Raw genomic sequence first — 18,758 nt, forward strand, 5'->3', positions numbered from 1 at the left:
AATCCCAGAGTTAATCTGTATCATTGATCAGATGGACTTAACAGATTGCTACAGAACATTTCATCCAATGAAAATAGGACATCCTCTCTTTCTTTGTCAACAGCCGACTGTACTTTCTATACGTAATTAGATCACATTCTAGTCTACAAACCATGCTTTACCAAATACAAAGCAGTCAAAATAATTTCATATATTATTAAATTATAGTGCAATAAAAGTGAAAATCAATAGCAAGAGAAACTAAATAGAGACTGAACAATACACTCCCCAAAGGATCAGTGACTCATTGAAGAAACAACACATCCTAATCCAGAAGCATCAAATAGAGAGAAACATTAAAGATCGGGGCAGAAATTAATGAGATGGGAACTAAAATAGTAATGCACAGAATGAAAGACAGAGTTAGCTCTTCGAAAAATAAATGCAAGATGGACAGATCTGTAGCCAAATAACCAAAATAAAGAGAACATCAGAATTAATAAAATTAGAGGTATAAAATGGGTTAAAACAAGTTCCAATAAAAAAAAGAATTATTAAGGAGTATTTTGGAAATTTACACTTACAATAAATCTGGGAAATCTGGAAGAAATAGAAACTCTTACATGCATGTGACTTACCCACCTTGAGTCAAGAAGATCTATCTACAGCAGTCAAGGGTGTGGGCAGTAGTTAACATAAGAACAGCGCAAAATAAGGAAAAGTCCAGGTCCAGACAAATTCACTGCTAGGTTTTACCAGGCTTTCAGTGAAAGTTAATACCAATGCTCTTCAAACTGTTTCACGATGAAGAAAGAGAAGGCACCCTACCAAAGTCGTTCTGCAAGGCAGACATAATAAGGTTATATGAAAAACCTATCGCCAACATTAAACAGGAAAACAGAGTTTTCTTTAAAACTTGAAATGAGGCAAGGATGCCTACCCTATATATTTTTATACATATACATACATACATACACACACACACACATACATACATACATACATACATACATACATAACCATGTATATTTTTATTCAATATAGTTCTCAAATTCTTAGGTTGGAGCAATAAGACAACAAATGTAAAAGGAGGCTGAAGAACACTGGCTGCTCTACCAGAAGACTCAGGTTCGAATCCCAGCACCCACGTGGTATTTCACATCTACGTTTAACTCCAGTCCAGGAGCTCTGATACCCTCTTTTGGACTCCTTGGACACACTGCATGCACACTGTGCACAGACATACATGCAGGTAAAACATTAGTACACATAAAGTGAAACAACTATAAAGAAAAGGAATAAACACAACGGGAAGCAGCCACGTCATCCCTGTTTTCAGACAACTTGAATCTTGGCTAAAGACCCAAATACACTGCCAGAAAGATCTTAAACAAAACAGCGGCGAGCACAAGCACCTAGAAAATCAATAACTGGGTCAGTATATCAGTATCCGTTCTGTTGCTGTTTAAAGGGCAGAAGGGCTTGTTTAAGCTTACTGTTCCAGAACAGCAAAGTCTCGGTATGGTGGGAAAGACACGGCAACAGGTAGGGAATGCCAGGCAAGGAGCAGGAAGCTGGCTCATTACTTTGTACCATACTCAGAGAGCAGAGAACAGGAAGAGGAGCCAGGCCATGTAATCTCAGATCTCACCTGCAGTGGGGTACTTCCTCCTTCGAGAAGCTACTTTCCAAAGAGTCTTATAACCTTAGTAAGTGCCACCAGCTGGGGACCAAGTATCCAAACACACAGACCTATGTATGAGGGGAAGTTCACATGCAAATACAGAGGTAACCTTTGTATATATAATGGTGAATTTGCTGAGAAAGAAATCTGGAAAAAAAAAAACCACTTATGATTGGTTCAAAAAAAAATGACTAGAAAAAATCCTAACCAAGAAGATAAAAGCTCTCCACAGTAAAAAATTTAAGACACTGAAGAAAAAAAAACTGAAGGAAAATAGAAGGATCTCCTGGGACCATGGGTAGGCTTAAATAATGTGAAAAATGCAGATGTCACTGAAAATAATCTACATATTTATGTCAATTTCTGCCAAAATTCCAATGATATTCTTCAGAACTAGAAAACTCTATTCTAAAATTCAAATAGCAACACAAAGGCTCTGAATAGCTAAAGCAATCCTTTGTAAAAAGAGAAATGTTGGACACATTGTAACAGCTAATCTTAAAATATATTATAAAACCATGGTTACAAATATAACATGGCACCGGTGCAAAACAGAAGTGTAGAACAACAGACTAGAGCAGAGGACCCAGAAAGAACCCTCTACAGACAGAGACACCAGACTTTTTTTAAAAAGGCCAACAAAATCACATATTGATGAAAAGACAGCCCTTTAAACAAATGCTGCTAGATTAACTGGATTTCCATATGCAGAAGAGTAAAAAGCTCATTTCTCATCTTGCAAAAATTAATCAAAATGGATTAAAGATTGTAATGTAGGACCGGAAACTTTGAAATTGCTAGACAAAAACAGATAAAACAAGTTAAGATGTAGGCATGGGCAATGATTTGTACAGAATTATTCTGTACAGTACAATAGTATATAATAGTACAGAGAATGATACTCAAAATTGACAAATGAGAGCACACAAGATTAATCATGTCAAAAGAAACGATCACTGGAGTAAAGAGATAGCCTGTAGAGAAACTGCCAGCTACGTGTCAGACAGGGGGTTAATACACAGAATCCATAAGAATTGTAAAAATTACACACTCCGAATCAGCTCATCCAATCAAGGAACAGCTAAGGAACTGGATGGACACCCTGGAAAGAAGAAATCTAAGTATTCAAAAAATGTTCCACCTTCTTAGTGTTCAGGGAAATGCACATTCAAGCTGCTCTTAGATTCCATTTCATCCCAGTCAGAACAACTATCAAGGGGTCAGGATGAGAAAGATGCTGCTGGATGGATGTTGGAGAAGTTGAATCTTATTTTGTCTTCATTGCTGGTAGGAATATAAGCTTAGATAACCATTATGGAAATTAGTATGAAGATTCACTAAAAGGCTGAGTACATTTCTCAAGGCTCTCAGTCAATGTACCACAGAATTCATGCCTGTAGCTGTGCTTTTCATAGCTGTCAGGAAATGGGGTCAATTGGGATGCTCATCCATAGATGGGCAAACAAAGAAAATGTGGTTTATCCATACAATGGATTCTTATGTAACTGCAAAGGAAAATGTTCACAACTGAAAACCACTGGCTCAAGCAAACTAAGGCACATTCAGAAAAACTGTATGTTTTCTCTCGTAAGTAAATCTAATTTAAAACTTGTACGTTTTTGTGTATGTCTGTGGGTTACAAAACTACAAGTCAGATTGTGAGCTAGGGGAGGGCTCTTAAAGAAGGTGGGAAACAGAGAGGATAATGCAGAACTTAGGAAACAGAAGAGGAAGGAGGTGGGGGAGCTCACTGGGAGAGAAGAACGACTGAAAACTGGCTAACAGTGAGTATGTTTGAGGACACCTCGATGAAATCAAACACGTTATTTTGCACACTAATTTAAGAAATTAACAAGATCAAAAACAAGAAAAAAAGTATTATTGTATAGCTAGAGTCTGTTTTGACCAGGAAGTTTAGTGGGAGAATAGGATAGTTTTATGGAGGTAGGGGGAAGAAAAGTAGATCAGTTACATTAGGCTTCTGCCTATAAGGATAACCGAGTATCATTAATAGTGTCAAGGATTGGTTCTTGTCCAAGGGATGAGTCTCAAGTTGGCCAGTCATTGGTTGGCCATTTCGAAAGAGTCGAGGGTGGGGAGTGGGGGAGGGGCGCAGAGGGGAAGGGGAGTGGGGGTGGGGACAGGAACTGAGAGACCAGACTGGGATAAGGACTCTACAAGAAGACCAACAGAATTAACTGACCTGAACCATTTTGAGAACCCATTGACTGAACCACTGCAGATCTGCAGCTTGGTCTTCATGCTATGTGTATGGGGGGTGGTGGGGTGGTGGTGGTGGTGGGGGAGGCAGGAGTTATGATCCAATAAGTAAGTGAAGTGCAATTTTCCCCTAATAAAGCCAAGAAACCAATCGCTGGGTGAGGAGGCTGGACTTCCTGGTCAGGGAGAGGAAGAGGAAACCCAGAAGAAAGAAAACTTGCATTTGGACTGTGGGAGCAAGGCAGACACAATGTAGGAAGGCGGAGGCAGTTGGTTCAAATGGCCAGATCTGCCACTGCAAGATTTCTAAGATTGGTAGGGGAAATTAGGATGCTAGATTCTGTGCCCAGCGATTGTGTTACCTGTAGATCTGAACTAAGATTGTGTGTTTTCCTTCATGCAGCGACTCACTGGGTTCTGGAGAAAGGTAACTGTGGCTGGGCATGGGAATTTGTGAGTGCGGGCAGTCATGACAGCAGCCAGACAAGGGAACTTTGTGAGCTGGGTGGAGAGAGCGATTTCAGAGCTCTGAGTCAGAGAGGGAGCTTGGATGGGACAGGCTTTAGCTAAGAAGAATGTGGTCTCAGCCTGATTGCTGGGCTGGAAACAGACCGAGGCTGCTGGCCTGTGCCTAGCTGGTATTAATGTGGATTTGTTTTTTTTAATATTTCACACAACAAATAAGTAAGTAAATAAATTAAATACAATAAATAAAAAAGAATTAGGTGGGGCTATTTGAGTCAAGAAAAGAAAGATAGCATCATGTCTGAACTGTTGGGAATATTGACAAAACTATATGAATATAACCAAATCTATGAGGCAGAAGAAGTATAGATGTGAAAAGCAATATAAGAGGCAATTTTTTGTGTGTTTCATAAGATAAAGTCTATAAAAAACAATTGAAACTCAGAAATAACTATCTGGAAGGCTAGTCAGGAATGTGGCTGTCTACACTAGAAGAAAACAAGACGAGGCTGCCCTCTCTCCCCCTGTCTATTCAGTACCTGAAGTCCTGGCCAGAGCAATAAGACAACTAAAGGAGATCAAGGGCATACACATGTGAAAGGAAGAAGTCTAAGTACCAATATTCATAGATGATATGAGAATATGCATAAGAGACCCTAAAATGCTACTAGAGAACTCCTTCACTGATAAACACCTTCAGTAAAGTAACTTGATAGAAAATTAACTCAAAGAAACCAGTAGCCATTCTTTATACAAACAATAAATGTGCTGAGAAAGAAATTAGGGAAGCAACACCCTTTACAATAGCCACAAATCATATAAAATATCTTGGTGTAACTCTAACCAAGCAAGTGAAAGATCTGTATGACCAGAACTTCAAGTCCAGGAAGAAAGAAATTGAAAAAGATACCAGATGATGGAAAGATCTCTCATGCTCATAATCATAACATAGTGAAAATGACCATCTTATCAAAAGCAATCTATAGGTTCAATGCAATTCCCATTAAAATTCCAACACATTTTTTGCAGACTTTGAAAGAGCAAATCTCAACTTCATATGGCAAAACAAAAAGCCCAGGATAGCTAAAACAATTGTGAATAATAAAAGAACTTCTTGAAGAACCACTATCCCTGATCTCAAGCTATACTACAGAGCAACAGTAATAAAAACTGTATGGTTTTGGTATAGAGACAGACAGGTTGATCAAATGGAGTCAAGTTGAAGGCCCAGAAATAAACCCACATACCTATGGGCACTTGATTTTTGACAAAGAAGCCAAAACCTTTCAATGGAAACAGCAAAGCAACTTCAACAAATGGTGCTGGTCTCACTGGATCTCTGCGTGTAGAAGAATGCAACTAGATCTATATCACTCTGCACAAAATTCAAGTCCAAGTGGATCAAGGACATCAACATAAAAATCACTGCACTAAATCTAATAAAAGAGAAGTGGGAAATAGCCTTGGACTCATTAGTACAGGAGACAATCTCCTGAACAAAATTCATTCAATGGCTCAGGTGCTAAGATCAACAATTGACTTCTTGAAACTGAAAAGTTTCTGTAAGGAAAAGGACATTGTCAATGGGACAAATTGGCAACCTACAGATTGGGAACAGATCTTCACTAACCATATATCTGACAGAGGGCTGATATCCAAAATATATAAAAGAACTCAAGAAGTTAGATGTCTGCAAACCAAATAACTCAATTTAACAAATGGGGTACATATCTAAACAGAGAATTCCTAACCGAAGAATCTGGAATGGCTGAGAAGCACTTAAAGAAATGTTCAAAGTCTTTAGTCATCAGGGAAATACACATCAAAACGACCCTGAGATGCCATCTGAGACCCATCAGAATGGTCAAACTGAAGCAAAAGCACATGCTGGCGAGGATGCAGAGAAAGGGGAATATGCCACCATGGCTGGTGGGAGTACAAACTTGTACAGCCAATTGGGAAATCAACCTGGCAGTTTCTCAGAAAATCTGGAATAGTTCTACTTGAAGACCCAGCTATACTCCTCCTAGGCATATACCCAAAAGATATTCCATCATACCACAAGAAGGTGTGCTCCACTATGTTCATGGCAGCCTTATTTGTAATAGCCAGAAACTGGAAACAACCCATATGTCCCTCAACCAAAGAATGGATACAGAAAGTATGATTCATTTACGCAATGGAATGCTATTCAGCTATTTAAAACAAGGATATCATGAATTTTGCAGGCAAACTAGAAAATATCACCCTGAGTGAGGTAACCCAGACCCCCAAAGACATGCATGGTACGTACTCACTGATAAGTAGATATTAGCCATAAAGTACAGGATATCCATGATACACTCCACAGACCCAAAGAAGCTAAACAAGAAGGAAGGCCCAAGGGAGGAAGCTTGAATCTTGCTTAAAGGAGGTAATAAAAATATTCATAGGAGGCAGAGGGAAGGAGGGAAGGGGATGGGAGGGGGATGGGGGCCAAAAAAAAAAAAAAGGTGTGGGGAGAGACACAGAGAGGGCCAGAGGGCCAGGAGAATGAACAGCAATCTGTAGCTGCTGGACGTGTACGTATGCATATGTGTTGGGGGGTGTGGTTGGGGGTACTGTGTTGGATGTGCAGGAGACCCAGGATGGGGGAAGCTCCATCCTAGGGAGTGTGGGTGACATAAGCTGAGATGCTTGTCATCAGGGATATGAAATCTGAAGAGGCCACCTCCTATAGCCAGGCAGGACCCATTGTATAAGGACACCAACCCACCCACAAAACTTTCGACCCCAAATTTGTCATGTCTAAAAGAAATGCATGGACAAAAATGGTGAAGAGACCGAAGGAATGGCCAACCAATAAGTGGTCCAACTTGAGACCCATTCCATGGGCAAGCACCAATTCCTGACGCTATCAATGCTATTGTTATTCCGTAGGAGCCTAGCATAACTGTCCTCTGAGGGCCTCCACTTAACAACTGCCTGAAACAGATGCAGAGACCCACAGCCGAGCAGTGGGTGGAGCTTGGGGCCTCTTATGGAAGAATTGGGGGAAAGGATTGAAGGACCTGAAGGAGAGAGGAGCTCCATAGAAGACCAACAGAGTCAATTAACTTGGACCTTTGGGGCTCTCAGAGTCTGAACCACCTACCAAAGAACATACCTGGGCTGGACCTAGGCCTCCCTGCACACATGAAGCCGATGTGCAGCTTGGTCTTCCTGTGGGTCCTGAACAACTAGAGCTGGAGCTGTCCCTAAAGCTGTCGCCTGTCTGTGGGATGTGTTCTTCCAGCTGGGCTGCCTTGCCTGGTCTCAGTGGGAGATCATGCACCTAGGCCTGCAGAGACTCGATGAGCCATCATGGGAGGATACGCAGCCCCTATCCCCCTCAGAGGAGAAGGGGATGGGGGATGGGGGACGGAGAGGGCCTCTGGAAGGAGGGTCCTGGGAGGGGGGCAGTGATTGGGATGTAAAATGAATAAATAAATTAATGGAAAAAAGAGAAAGAAAGGAAAAAATGAAGAAAGAAAGAAAGGAAGGAAGGAAGGAAGGAAGGAAGGAAAGAAAGAAAGAAAGGAAGGAAGGAAGGAAGAAAGAAAGAAGAAAAGTAAGAAAAAAAGAGAAAGAACAGAGTTAGGCTCACTGACTGTTGCTGCCTCCAGGGGGCAGCACTCACGAATGACTGCTACAGGCTTGAAAGGTGCTGAAGGACTCAAAACTGAGTTCTACTTTTTGTCTTCCAAAGCTGTAAATATGTTTCTTTGATGAAAATATAAACCCAATATTTCAGTTAAAACTAACAACTTAGACACTTTGCTGAAAAGTTCCTGGCCTACGTGAGATGCTCAAACACAAAAAGAGGCAAAGAAGCTATGTGGTGTGTGGCCTCAGCAAGAAGATGCACACGGAGACCCATTACAGTGCCTCTTCCCCACACCTCTGTGACAGATGTGTGCAAACGCTGCGGTCTCTGGGTCTCAGGGATGCTTCTAAAGCCTCTGTTCTGTGACAAATGAACAGTGCCACTGGACTAAATTTCTGTTTCCCTTGGTGTCTAGAAAATACATTATCCAGAGAAAAGAGAATTTCTACAACTACCCCCAACCGATCCATGCCTCTTCATATATAAAAATAGAAAATATATAAAATAAAATAGAAACTCACAATTCTCTGAGACTTTATCAGCTATCTGTCCAGAGAAAAACTTCTCAAAGTTACTCTATGTTAGAGCAATTTTAAAAAGTATCAGTGAACTAATGGGAAGCTTGAACTAAAAAATCAAATGCTTTCTGCATTTTCCTAACTATGAAGTAGACAGAATGTATTCGAAGAATATATGCCAGGAGGAGGGGTTGGCAGGGAGCTCACTCACTCTATTTTAGACAGGGCACTTAGGTGAACTTGTGTGAAAAACTACGCCCAGTAGGGATTAATTTCAAAACCAAGTTGTCTTAGAGTTTCTATGATAAAAGAGCAAGTTGGGGAGGAAAACGTTTACTCAGCTTACACTTCCACATTGTAGTCCATCACTGAAGGAAGCCAGGGCAGGAACTCAAACAGGGCAGGATCCTGGAGGCAGGAGCTGATGCAGAGGTCAGGAGGGAATACCGCTTACTGGCTTGCTCCCTATGGCTTGCTCAGCCTGTGTTCTTATAGAACCTAGGACCACCAACCTACAGGGTGGAAACACCAACAATGGGTGGGGCCTCTCCCCAAGGATCACTAATTAAGAAAATGCCCTACAGCCAGATCTTATGGAGGCATTTTCTCAGTTGAGGTTCTCTCCTTTCAGATAACTCTGGTTTGTGTTGGCATCAGATGAGCCAGCACATAAGAAGTATATTATGTAAGAAAAGGATTATAATCCCCTTGACTTTCGTGATTCCCTTTATTCAGGTGTTAATTAAACTGCCGGTTATATATGCTAGTTTATCAACTCCTCCGCCATCTTTTTATATTACAGTCTGTTCAGAGTAGCATCTGAGATTTACGATGGTCCTCCTTTATCTAAAGCGACAGAGACAAGCGACAGAGTTTTCCTATTTTTATACTCAAGCTTTTCCTTCAACCATGGGTTTTTAAAAATGATATAAACCTTATGTTTAAAATGTCAAGGCAAGCACAGTACTCGGAAGATGAACGTCCTTTTGATCATCTGAGCACTCAAGAGAGGGAACTTCACAAGGAAGGCTTGGGAAACAGCAAAGGTCACTGAGCCAATATGAAATCCTGTCATGACAAGCTAGAAGGCAGCAGGGATCAGTCTGGAAGGCCAACCACTGCTACACGTTGGCTCCTTCCAGACCTTTCTTTCTCCAAAATTTCATAACTAACAAGTATAATTTGGAAAGTTTGAGTGGTTTCTTGTCCAATTTCTGCCTTAACCAGGAAACAAGGCTCTTTGCTAACAATCGAAAACGAACATTTAATGCTACTAAATCAACACTGGTGGTTATAAAAGAACATGATTTTGATGGGGAGTTTAATACCTGGCCAACTGGTCTCATACATCCTTTTAAGCAACTTGAGTTAGAGTTGTTTCTCATTCTTGGTTATTTAGGACTTGTGGGATGCTGTCTATCATTAAGGGTACAACTTCAACAGCATTTGGTTCTAGGGATGGTCAGCTACTGATAGATAGTTCATTGTCCAAACTAGTGCATTGCAAGTAAAAGGTTTTTCTTGGCACAATTCTTCCAGGATGTTACCAGGCAGCCTGGGAGTGTGTTAGCACTGTAGAAAAGGGAGATAGGTTACAAGGGCAGGAGCCTAGCAGGGCATGAAAAAGTCACTGTATCACTAGCAAACAAGTTTGAGCTCAGAGCTTGGGTCACTTGGTATAGGCTGGACAAACACTGAAGTTATTTTGGGAATGTTTGGAGAATGAGCAACATTAGCATATCTATCTACATGTAACTAGGCAGGCAGGGCTTAGGATAAACTAATTCCAGACACTGACCATTGAGAAAAACATCTCCAATGTAGTCAAGATATATTCTGGTACAAAGTAGGGCCAAACTGGTAAATATTGGACTTGAGTGGCTTCTGTCTAAGGGCCTAGGGCAGGCTGACTGACTGTGAGCATCAAGACCACAGTTTTCTGGAGCAACACGGAAGAAACCTTTCTTTTGTAGGACATCTCTTCAAATGTCTGAAAAGTGCTTTTACCACCTTTGATTTTGCATTAGCTAAGCAGAGTTTTAGCCATAGGCAATGTACCTGTGGAGCACACAGGTAAAAAAGAGGGCCCTCCACCAGGAAAGGGTAAAGCTTTGAACATACATTTTGGTAGAAGCACGTGCCCTACTGCTAGTTTATATTAAGTAAATAGTTCCCCCAGGAGCCCTTCATTGGATTGAATTTGGCTATCACATTGGCCTTCCATTTTACACATGCACAGTCTTATGATGAGTTGACCCTAAACAAGTGATTGCATTTACTCCATTAAACTTGGAAGCAGGGTAGACTGGGAAGGCCTGTGTGGATTCCCTGGTGCTAATGTGGTCTTCAACTAGTTAATCGGTCCTTGGATTCCTCCCCAAGGATGAGGTGGTGAAGACAAGATGATTAAACTCGTTGCACACACTAAGTAAACTATGAAGTAAAATCTGGATCTAAGTTTGTGGGGATGCTTGCCTTTTCATTCACTCATTCAGCTACTATGCTGGACACTGAGGACACAGTTCTAAGCTAAAGCCAGTGCCTCCAGAGACAGTAAAATGAGCTGCCTCATGTTTCTCACCTATTGACCCAGATTTGTATTGTCAAAAATATGACAATAATTCTTCCTATGGTTTTCCTGGATCTCCTTAGTAATATTTTAAATGTTTAACATAAAAGGGAGGATTTTTACAATCTTTACAGGACCATTTTATAAGTGTTAACAAGCAGTTCCCACTGGATGTAGTTTTCACACAAGACCACATAGATGGTCTTCTGTCTAACAGAGCTGAGCGGGCTTCCTGCTACTTCCTCCTCCTGGTGTATAGACAGGCAGCTGCTGCCTTCAAATCAGCACACTCTTCCCCTCCCAACCTCAGAAAGTTATTCCTTTCATGCGATCCTAGACTTTATTCCAAGAACAGCCAAGACAGCAAGTCAGCTGATGTGTACCAACTGGGTTTGATTTCTACACATTTCACTAACACGTGCATATAGAATAGTGACAACTAACGAAAACCTATTTGGCTCGTTGCTTGTTTGCCAGACATTGGGTGATTTGACTGGCTTTTCTGAATGGTGTGTTGGTAGCTGGACAACTGTAAGGATGCTGTCTACCCATGAAGAACAAAGGAGACTGACTTTAGAGTCAGGTGACTTTAGAGTCACCTAGGTGAGCCTCTGGACATGTTTGTGAGGGATTCTCCTGATTAGGTTAACCGAGGTGGAGAGACTCACTCTCTATGGTTAGCACTATTGCTGAGGCTTTCCTCCTCCAGCATAAACTAAAGAAAGAGAGCTGAGCACCAACATTCATTGTTCTCTGCCCCTTGACTGGCTGGTGATAACCTCATCTCTGAGTCAATGTAAACCCTTCCTTAAGTTGCTTTTGTACGAGTACTTTGTCACAGCCACAGAACAATAAATGATACATAAATTTGGTACTGCTAAGTGGAACCTTTGCTGTGAGGATCCTGACCTATTGTTCATGGCCTTTGGAACTGGTTTGAGGGAGAGACATGACAGTTTGGAGCTTTGGGCCAGAAAAGCTCTTTGATGCAGCAAACAGAGTTTAAATGAGCTATTCTGGTGGAAATTTGAAAAACAAGAATGACCAGAGACACATGGACAGTGCGGAATCAGCCCTTGAGGTATCAGAAGGGAACAAGGACTCCATCAGGAACTGGGATGAGTTATTCCTCTGATATTTTGGCCTAGAATATGGATTCATTCTTCTGTGTCCTGAGAACTTGACTGAAGTTGAATTTAAAGTTAATGGACTAAATTGTTTGACAGGGGAACATTTTAAGACAGGAGAGCATTTAAGTAGGTGCTGAGAAAACAACTGTCATTGTTGGGCATCACTGGAAGGAGCTTATATTTCACTGGGACAGTGGGGGAGATGCCCCAAGCATAAAACCTCACTCATCAGAGGCTGAGCCTTGTGAAGATCCAAATTCATTTGAAGGAAGAAGGCCTAAACCAAAGGGGTTCCCTGATTTATGTGACACTAGTTTAAGAGATGAAAGATTGAGGGAATCACAAAGTCCTGATCCACAGTTTCAGTGTATAAGGCAAGGCAGTGTGGCAGGTTTGGAGACCCTGTAAACACACCCTGAAGTGGGCATTAACTGTGGAACCTAAGCTACAAGGGAGATGTCAGGATGTTGGGGATGTTAGGACCATGGAATGTCTGCAAAGGTGAGCTACAGGTATAGAAAGGAGCTGGTATGAGAGTTTTTATATATATGCTACAGGAATCAGGGTGAGAGGAGTCATAAAGCTCAGATCTGGCTTCTGAAGCCCAGGTGATACAATCACAAACTCCAGATACTAGACATGGAGCTGCAGGATTTGGCTTTATTCTACCTGATTTATGTATTGCTTTGATCTGTTCATTCCTCCTTATGCCCCTATTCTTCCCTTTTGGAGTATGAATAGTTATTCTGTACCATTGTGTATTAGAAGTATTGAACTTGTTTTTATTTTATAGGCGTTAACAGCTGAGTGGTTTTCTTGAGTCTCAGATGAAGTGAGAACTTTGGACTTTTTAATTGGTGGACGTGTTAGTGACCATGGGAACTTTTGAAGTTGGATTGTATTTTGCTTTGTGAGTTGAACATGCGAGGTTAGGGACAAGCAGTGGAAGGTACTGGTTTAAAGCGTTGTAATTGGCATTATATTAACAAAGGGCAGAGCTGCAATAGTTAATCTTGCTGTCAAGTTGAGATTGAGAATCACCTAGAAGATGGACCACTGGGCATGCCTATGAGGTAGTCTCTCGATTAGGGTAATGGATGGGGACAAAACCACCCACTGTGGGTGGCACCATTCTCTGGGGGTGGGTCCTAGACTGCATACAAGGGAGAAAGCAAGTGTTCATTGCTCTCTGCTTCTTGACTGTGCAAACAATGTGACCAGCTGTCTAATGCTTCTGTTCCCATGACATCCTCAACACAAAAGGATTGTAACCTTCCGCTATAATCTAGGACAAGCCCTTCCTTCCTTAAATTGTATTTGTGAGATTATTGTATCACAGAAATGGGGAAAGTAAGACAGTCAGTGTTCTTTTTTGTTGTCGTTTGTTTTTATTTGAATCAAGATCTTGCTGCATAGCCGAGACTAGCCTTGAACTCAGTATCTTTCGGTCTTTGTTTCCCAAGTACTGGAATGGCAAATATGTACCACTATACTTAGCCTTGATTTCAAGTTTATCCCACAGCAGGGCAATCTACTGTATAGAGTCATTTATTGTAGGGAATTCTTTAAACCCAATCAATAGCATATGGAAATAACCTCACCATAGAGAGTGTTTCTTTGTGATGAGGGTATACTAGGTTTCAGTAAAGGTTACATGCTTTATACTCTTCATTCATGTCATAGATGTTTACTGAGAGCTGGTGCTGTTCTAGAGAATGTGTCAGGATGGTACAGAATACTGCTAGGTCTGGAGTGAATATTAAGAGTGAAGCTATGCTATTCCTCTGTGCATGAATCAACTTCAAAAGTGCCAGCCAAAACTGGAAGGACTCTGAAAAAGACAAGAATGCATATCTGTGCAGATATTGGAGGAGACTTACAATTAATACTATTTAATTTGAACTTGGCCGTGGTGGTAGAAGCTTCTGAATGGACTGGGAAATGTGGAGTCTTAGAAGGAACATGAGGGTGGAACCGAAAAAAACATGAAAAGAAAAAGTACTCAAAGTGATCAAAGTCTGCTGGTTGGAGAGGCGATTGTACTAGTTTGCAAGGTTGCTGCATGATTCTAGGAGGGGCAAGAGAGATAAGAAAGAATTATATCTCACTGCTTGCTTGTGGGAAAGCCCTCTGGGCTCTGCTGACTGGAGACACAACCCAGGCAAACGAAGGTGGAAGGAGCAGGTACAAAGAGTGGAGGATGCTGGCAGGGATGCAAGGATATCAATAACGAAGTAGAAGACTGGATGGTTTCCACTGTCTTTCCCACAGGACTATTAGAAAGACTATCTGGGAAAGAAATGCCCAGGAAGAAAATGCTGAATATTTTGTTAAACAAGAGGAAAGGAGGCCAAGGTCAGCAACATCTGGGGTACTACAAGTAGAGTCTGGGAAACATTCATTACAGATGTGAGAATTCAAGTTAGATGCTGTGAGATAATGGGTAGACAACGCTCAAATGACAGCATCCGTCTCTACCACTTATATAACCATAATATGTAAATACACTGAGTTTAAGATCGTTGGTGATTTTGTAAAAAAGGAACACGTTGTGTACACAAGATGGCTCCACAGGTATCTTCTGTATCTTTTGATAGAGAAGGATGGAGAGTGAGTGAGGACCACACATGGGGTGAACATTTGGTACCTACATTCACATACTTACACTGTTAAACATACACACAGACACACACTGACACACACACACACACACACACGAGAGCTGAATTACAGCGGAAGGAAAGCTGATTCCTTCAAATGTTCCTCTGATCTCTACACACCCACTGTGCCTGCCCACTCACGCAAGCCACACACTAAAAACAAATAAAATTAAAAAAAATTGAAAGGATCACACTGATAGGTTTGATAAATAGCTATAGGGGAGACAATGTGATGTCACTTCGTTACTGAAAATGTATACAGAAGATATGAAAGTAGCCATTACAGGCCACTTCGTTGCTCAGTCATTTCCTTGCTTTAAATATTTCATGTGTAGATGCTAATTGCTGAGGAAAAGTACGGAAGCAGTTCTTACTTGGTGGTTCTGACTGCAAAAGTTCCCGGATTACTGTTCTGTACATAGACTCATCTTTAACCAGCAGCTCAGCTGCTTCCAAGTTCGATGGATTTTTTACGCTAGGGTAAGAAAGCAACATCTAAAAGAAAACACAACAAACAAGTTTAAAATTTTCTTGGAATAATAATACCAACCCATGCATATAAACTCAACAAACATAGTAAGTGCCTACTATGTACAGCCCTGGAGATGGGTATAGCGATGATATAAAACACAGAAGAGCCGGGTGGTGGTGGTGGCACACGCCTTTATTCCTAGCACTTGGGAGGCAGAGGCAGGTGGAGCTCCTGACTTCCAGGACAGCCAGGGTTACACAGAGAAACTCTGTCTTGAAAAAACAAACAAACAAACAAACAAACACACGAACAAAAGAAACAACAAATATCCTCAGGAAAATCACTCTATCTTGACTTTTTGCTGCGTATTCATGAAACACTGGGATCAAAGCCAAAGTTTTTTTTACTATAACATTCATTCCTATCACATAAATTTAAAGTGGATTTTATGTAAACATTGTTCTTGAGAACTGTAAAAAACTCCCATTACATACTAACAAGAGACCACATTAGATCATGACTAAACACACATGTACCAGGGCTTACACATATGTCTATACCCTTTTTAAGTCAGTAGTTGATTGATTTACCATCAGTAGTAATTTTCTATGATTGATGTTACTACCACAAATTATCATCTTATAAGATTCTATCTTATAATCTCTGTATATTTAGGTGGAAAATCCAGGATGAAGGACTAGTTTCCAGATTTAAAAGGTCAGAAGCAGAGTGTCTGCAGGCTGGGATCCTGTGAGAAGGTTCTGGATGAGGTTGGCGGAATTTATTTCCTTGTAGCTGTAGGATTCAGAACTCAGTATTGTTCACACTGTTAGCTGTGTGCTACCATCTGCCCCTACAGAAGTATCTTCAGTCCTTGCCTTTGACGTTCAGTGCCTCGGGGCCAGCCATGGTATGAGAGGACCTCCTTGAGCTTGAAATCTGACTTCTTTGGTCACTTCCTTTCTTCTGGTTTTACTTTTCTGCCTTCTAATACTAAGAAACCATGAACAGTTTGCACAGTATAAAATGACCTTCTTCTCTTAAGGCTATCTGGCTGATAACCACAAAACTCTATGTATTCCATTCACAGCGGTACATAGGTTAGTGTCTTAGGGAAACCTCTTTAAAATTCAGCATATCACAGAATCCATGAACCTGGGCCAAACGGAGGGCCAGTGGTGACCAAAATTGCTCTGCTAGACCATGATTTGTTTATTGATAACCTCCAATTTTTTTTGCTTCACCCTAATCTGCAAATATATATTTCATAATTTAATATTTTGAATGTCATAATGTGCAGGCTAATAAAACATGGTTAAAAGAACGTCTTTGCTCATTACTGCTTTTACCAGTTTGGTTTTGTTGGTCAAGTTGACCCAAAGTGGAGTCATCTGGGAAGAGGGAACCTTGGTGAGGAACCGCTTCCATCAGCTTCTCCTGTGGGCAAGCCGGTGGTACGTTTTCTTTCTTTTTCTTTTTTTAGTGGATTTTTTAAATTTACATTTCAAATGTTTTTAAAATGTGTAGCCCAGGCTGGCCTCGAACTCGTGATCCTCCTGCCTCTGCCTCCTTCAGCAAATCCTACCAGTGTGCGCCACCACAGCTGGCACATTTTCTTGATTAATGACTGATGTGGGAGGCCCAGGCCACGGTGGGTAGCGTCATCTCAGGGCAGGTGCTTCTGGGCTGTATCAAGATGAGCAAGCCATGAGGAACAGGCACTCTTCCATGGCCTCTGCTTCAGTCCCCGACCCCAGGTTCCTGCCTTGAGTTCCTGCCTTGGCTTTCCTCAGGGATGGACTGCGATCAGAAAATGGACGTCAAATAACCCTTTCATCTCTGTGTTAATTTCGGTTAATGTTTATCACAGCCACAGAGCAACAGACAAGGGCCCTGCTATAATACTGAAATGTAGACACAGGGCAGAACGAACAATCGCGGCTAAACGGTTGTGAAAACAGTCAGGTGGCAAGCTAGGAAGGTTCCGTGGGTAAGGGTGCTTGCCGCCAAGCCCTGCTACCCAAGTTCCTCCCCTCGCACCCACATTGTGGAAGGAGCACTGACTCCCACGGGTTGTCCTCTGGTCTCCACGTGCATTTCATGGCCTGTCACCCCTAAATAAAGAGACAAATGTAAGAAAGTTAAAAGAGAAAATTACGAAGATGTCATGTGTGGTGGCATACACACACACTCTTTAGGAGATGGAACCAGGCGATAGTGAACTGGAGGCCATAGTGAGACCCCCTACCTCAAAACAAACAAACAAACAAACAATAGGGCAGCAGAGATGGCTCATGGGTAAAGGTGCTTGCTGTCAAACTTCGCTACTTGAGTTTGATCCCCAGGCCCACATAGTGAAAGAAACTTCTCCAGCAAGTAGTCTTTTGCCCTGCACATGCACACTGTAGCACATTCACACAGTAAACAATAAACACACACACAGAAAACCACAAGCACAAACAAAAAATATGGAATTCATAGCAGTCTTTCACTAAACAAAGTAATCATTTGATATCCAATATTTCAAAACCAGCAAGAATTCTATTACTACTGGAGTTTTCTCTTTGGGAAGCACATTCAAGCTACATTTCCAGGATCATAATAATTGCCTAAGTAAGGCTTCAGTGCGGATCCCACCATACCTTTCCAAGGGGGTAGAAAGCAGAAGAAACTTCTTCTCAGGAGCAAGCTCTTGGTCTCAGGCTGCGGGGAGAACCTTAGTCATCGGGGCAGGCCTGGCCAATGTTATTTCGTATTTTCTCATTAACTGGTGTGTGAGGGGCTAACAGAAGATGGAGGTCTATGCTTCTAAGGATGTGGGCCCCATGGTGGTTATAACATTTGAGAACCCGACATTGGCCTGACTGAGAGGGTACATTTGGTTTCATTGTTCATCAGGTTTAATGTGAACATACAGGAGAGAGCGGCTAGCACTGTGTGGACCACAGAAGAAAGTTGAATATGCTACGGTGTAGCCAATGGCTCACCTATGAGGCAGGGGAAGTCAGACAATTATGAAACACTCATGAGGAGCCATGTTCAGTGTTAGAAGCCGAAATAAAGCCTGACTGTTTCTCCGCAATTGAAAACATCTTGATGCTTCTCCCCTTTTTCATAAAATGTGCATTCTTTGATTGCGAAGGGCTTTAACTATCAATTTCAAAATAAGTCTGCAGGCAAAGGTCCACTCTCTAGGTCCTGATGGAGAAAGTTTGATTGACACAACTCGCTCCCATCCTTTGAGCATTTAAATATGCTCTGTATGTGTTAACCCTTATGTGATGGGCAAGTGGGAGAAGTAAATATGTTAGAGTGTTAAGTTAGGCATGGTGGTGCCCACAGGAGGGGGGAGGCAGCAGGATCAGGAGTTCAAAGCCAGCCTGGGAGTACATAATGAGGCCTCATATTAAAGAGAATCACATGTATACATACATAC

At 41.6% G+C, this 18,758-nt stretch overlaps 1 protein-coding gene across 1 annotated transcript in view; it reads right to left on the bottom strand.

Moving 5' to 3' along the window:
* Ube2u (ubiquitin conjugating enzyme E2 U) overlaps window positions 1-18,758 on the bottom strand; it is a 67,267-nt gene that overhangs the window by 41,897 nt on the left and 6,612 nt on the right. Inside the window, exon 5 of the mRNA XM_032889278.1 lies at window positions 15,225-15,345. Within this exon, the coding sequence (XP_032745169.1) occupies window positions 15,225-15,345 (121 nt within the window). The remainder of the gene's footprint in view (window positions 1-15,224; window positions 15,346-18,758) is intronic.

Source organism: Rattus rattus, chromosome 1 (assembly GCF_011064425.1).
Source record: "Rattus rattus isolate New Zealand chromosome 1, Rrattus_CSIRO_v1, whole genome shotgun sequence".
Lineage (NCBI taxonomy): Eukaryota > Metazoa > Chordata > Mammalia > Rodentia > Muridae > Rattus > Rattus rattus.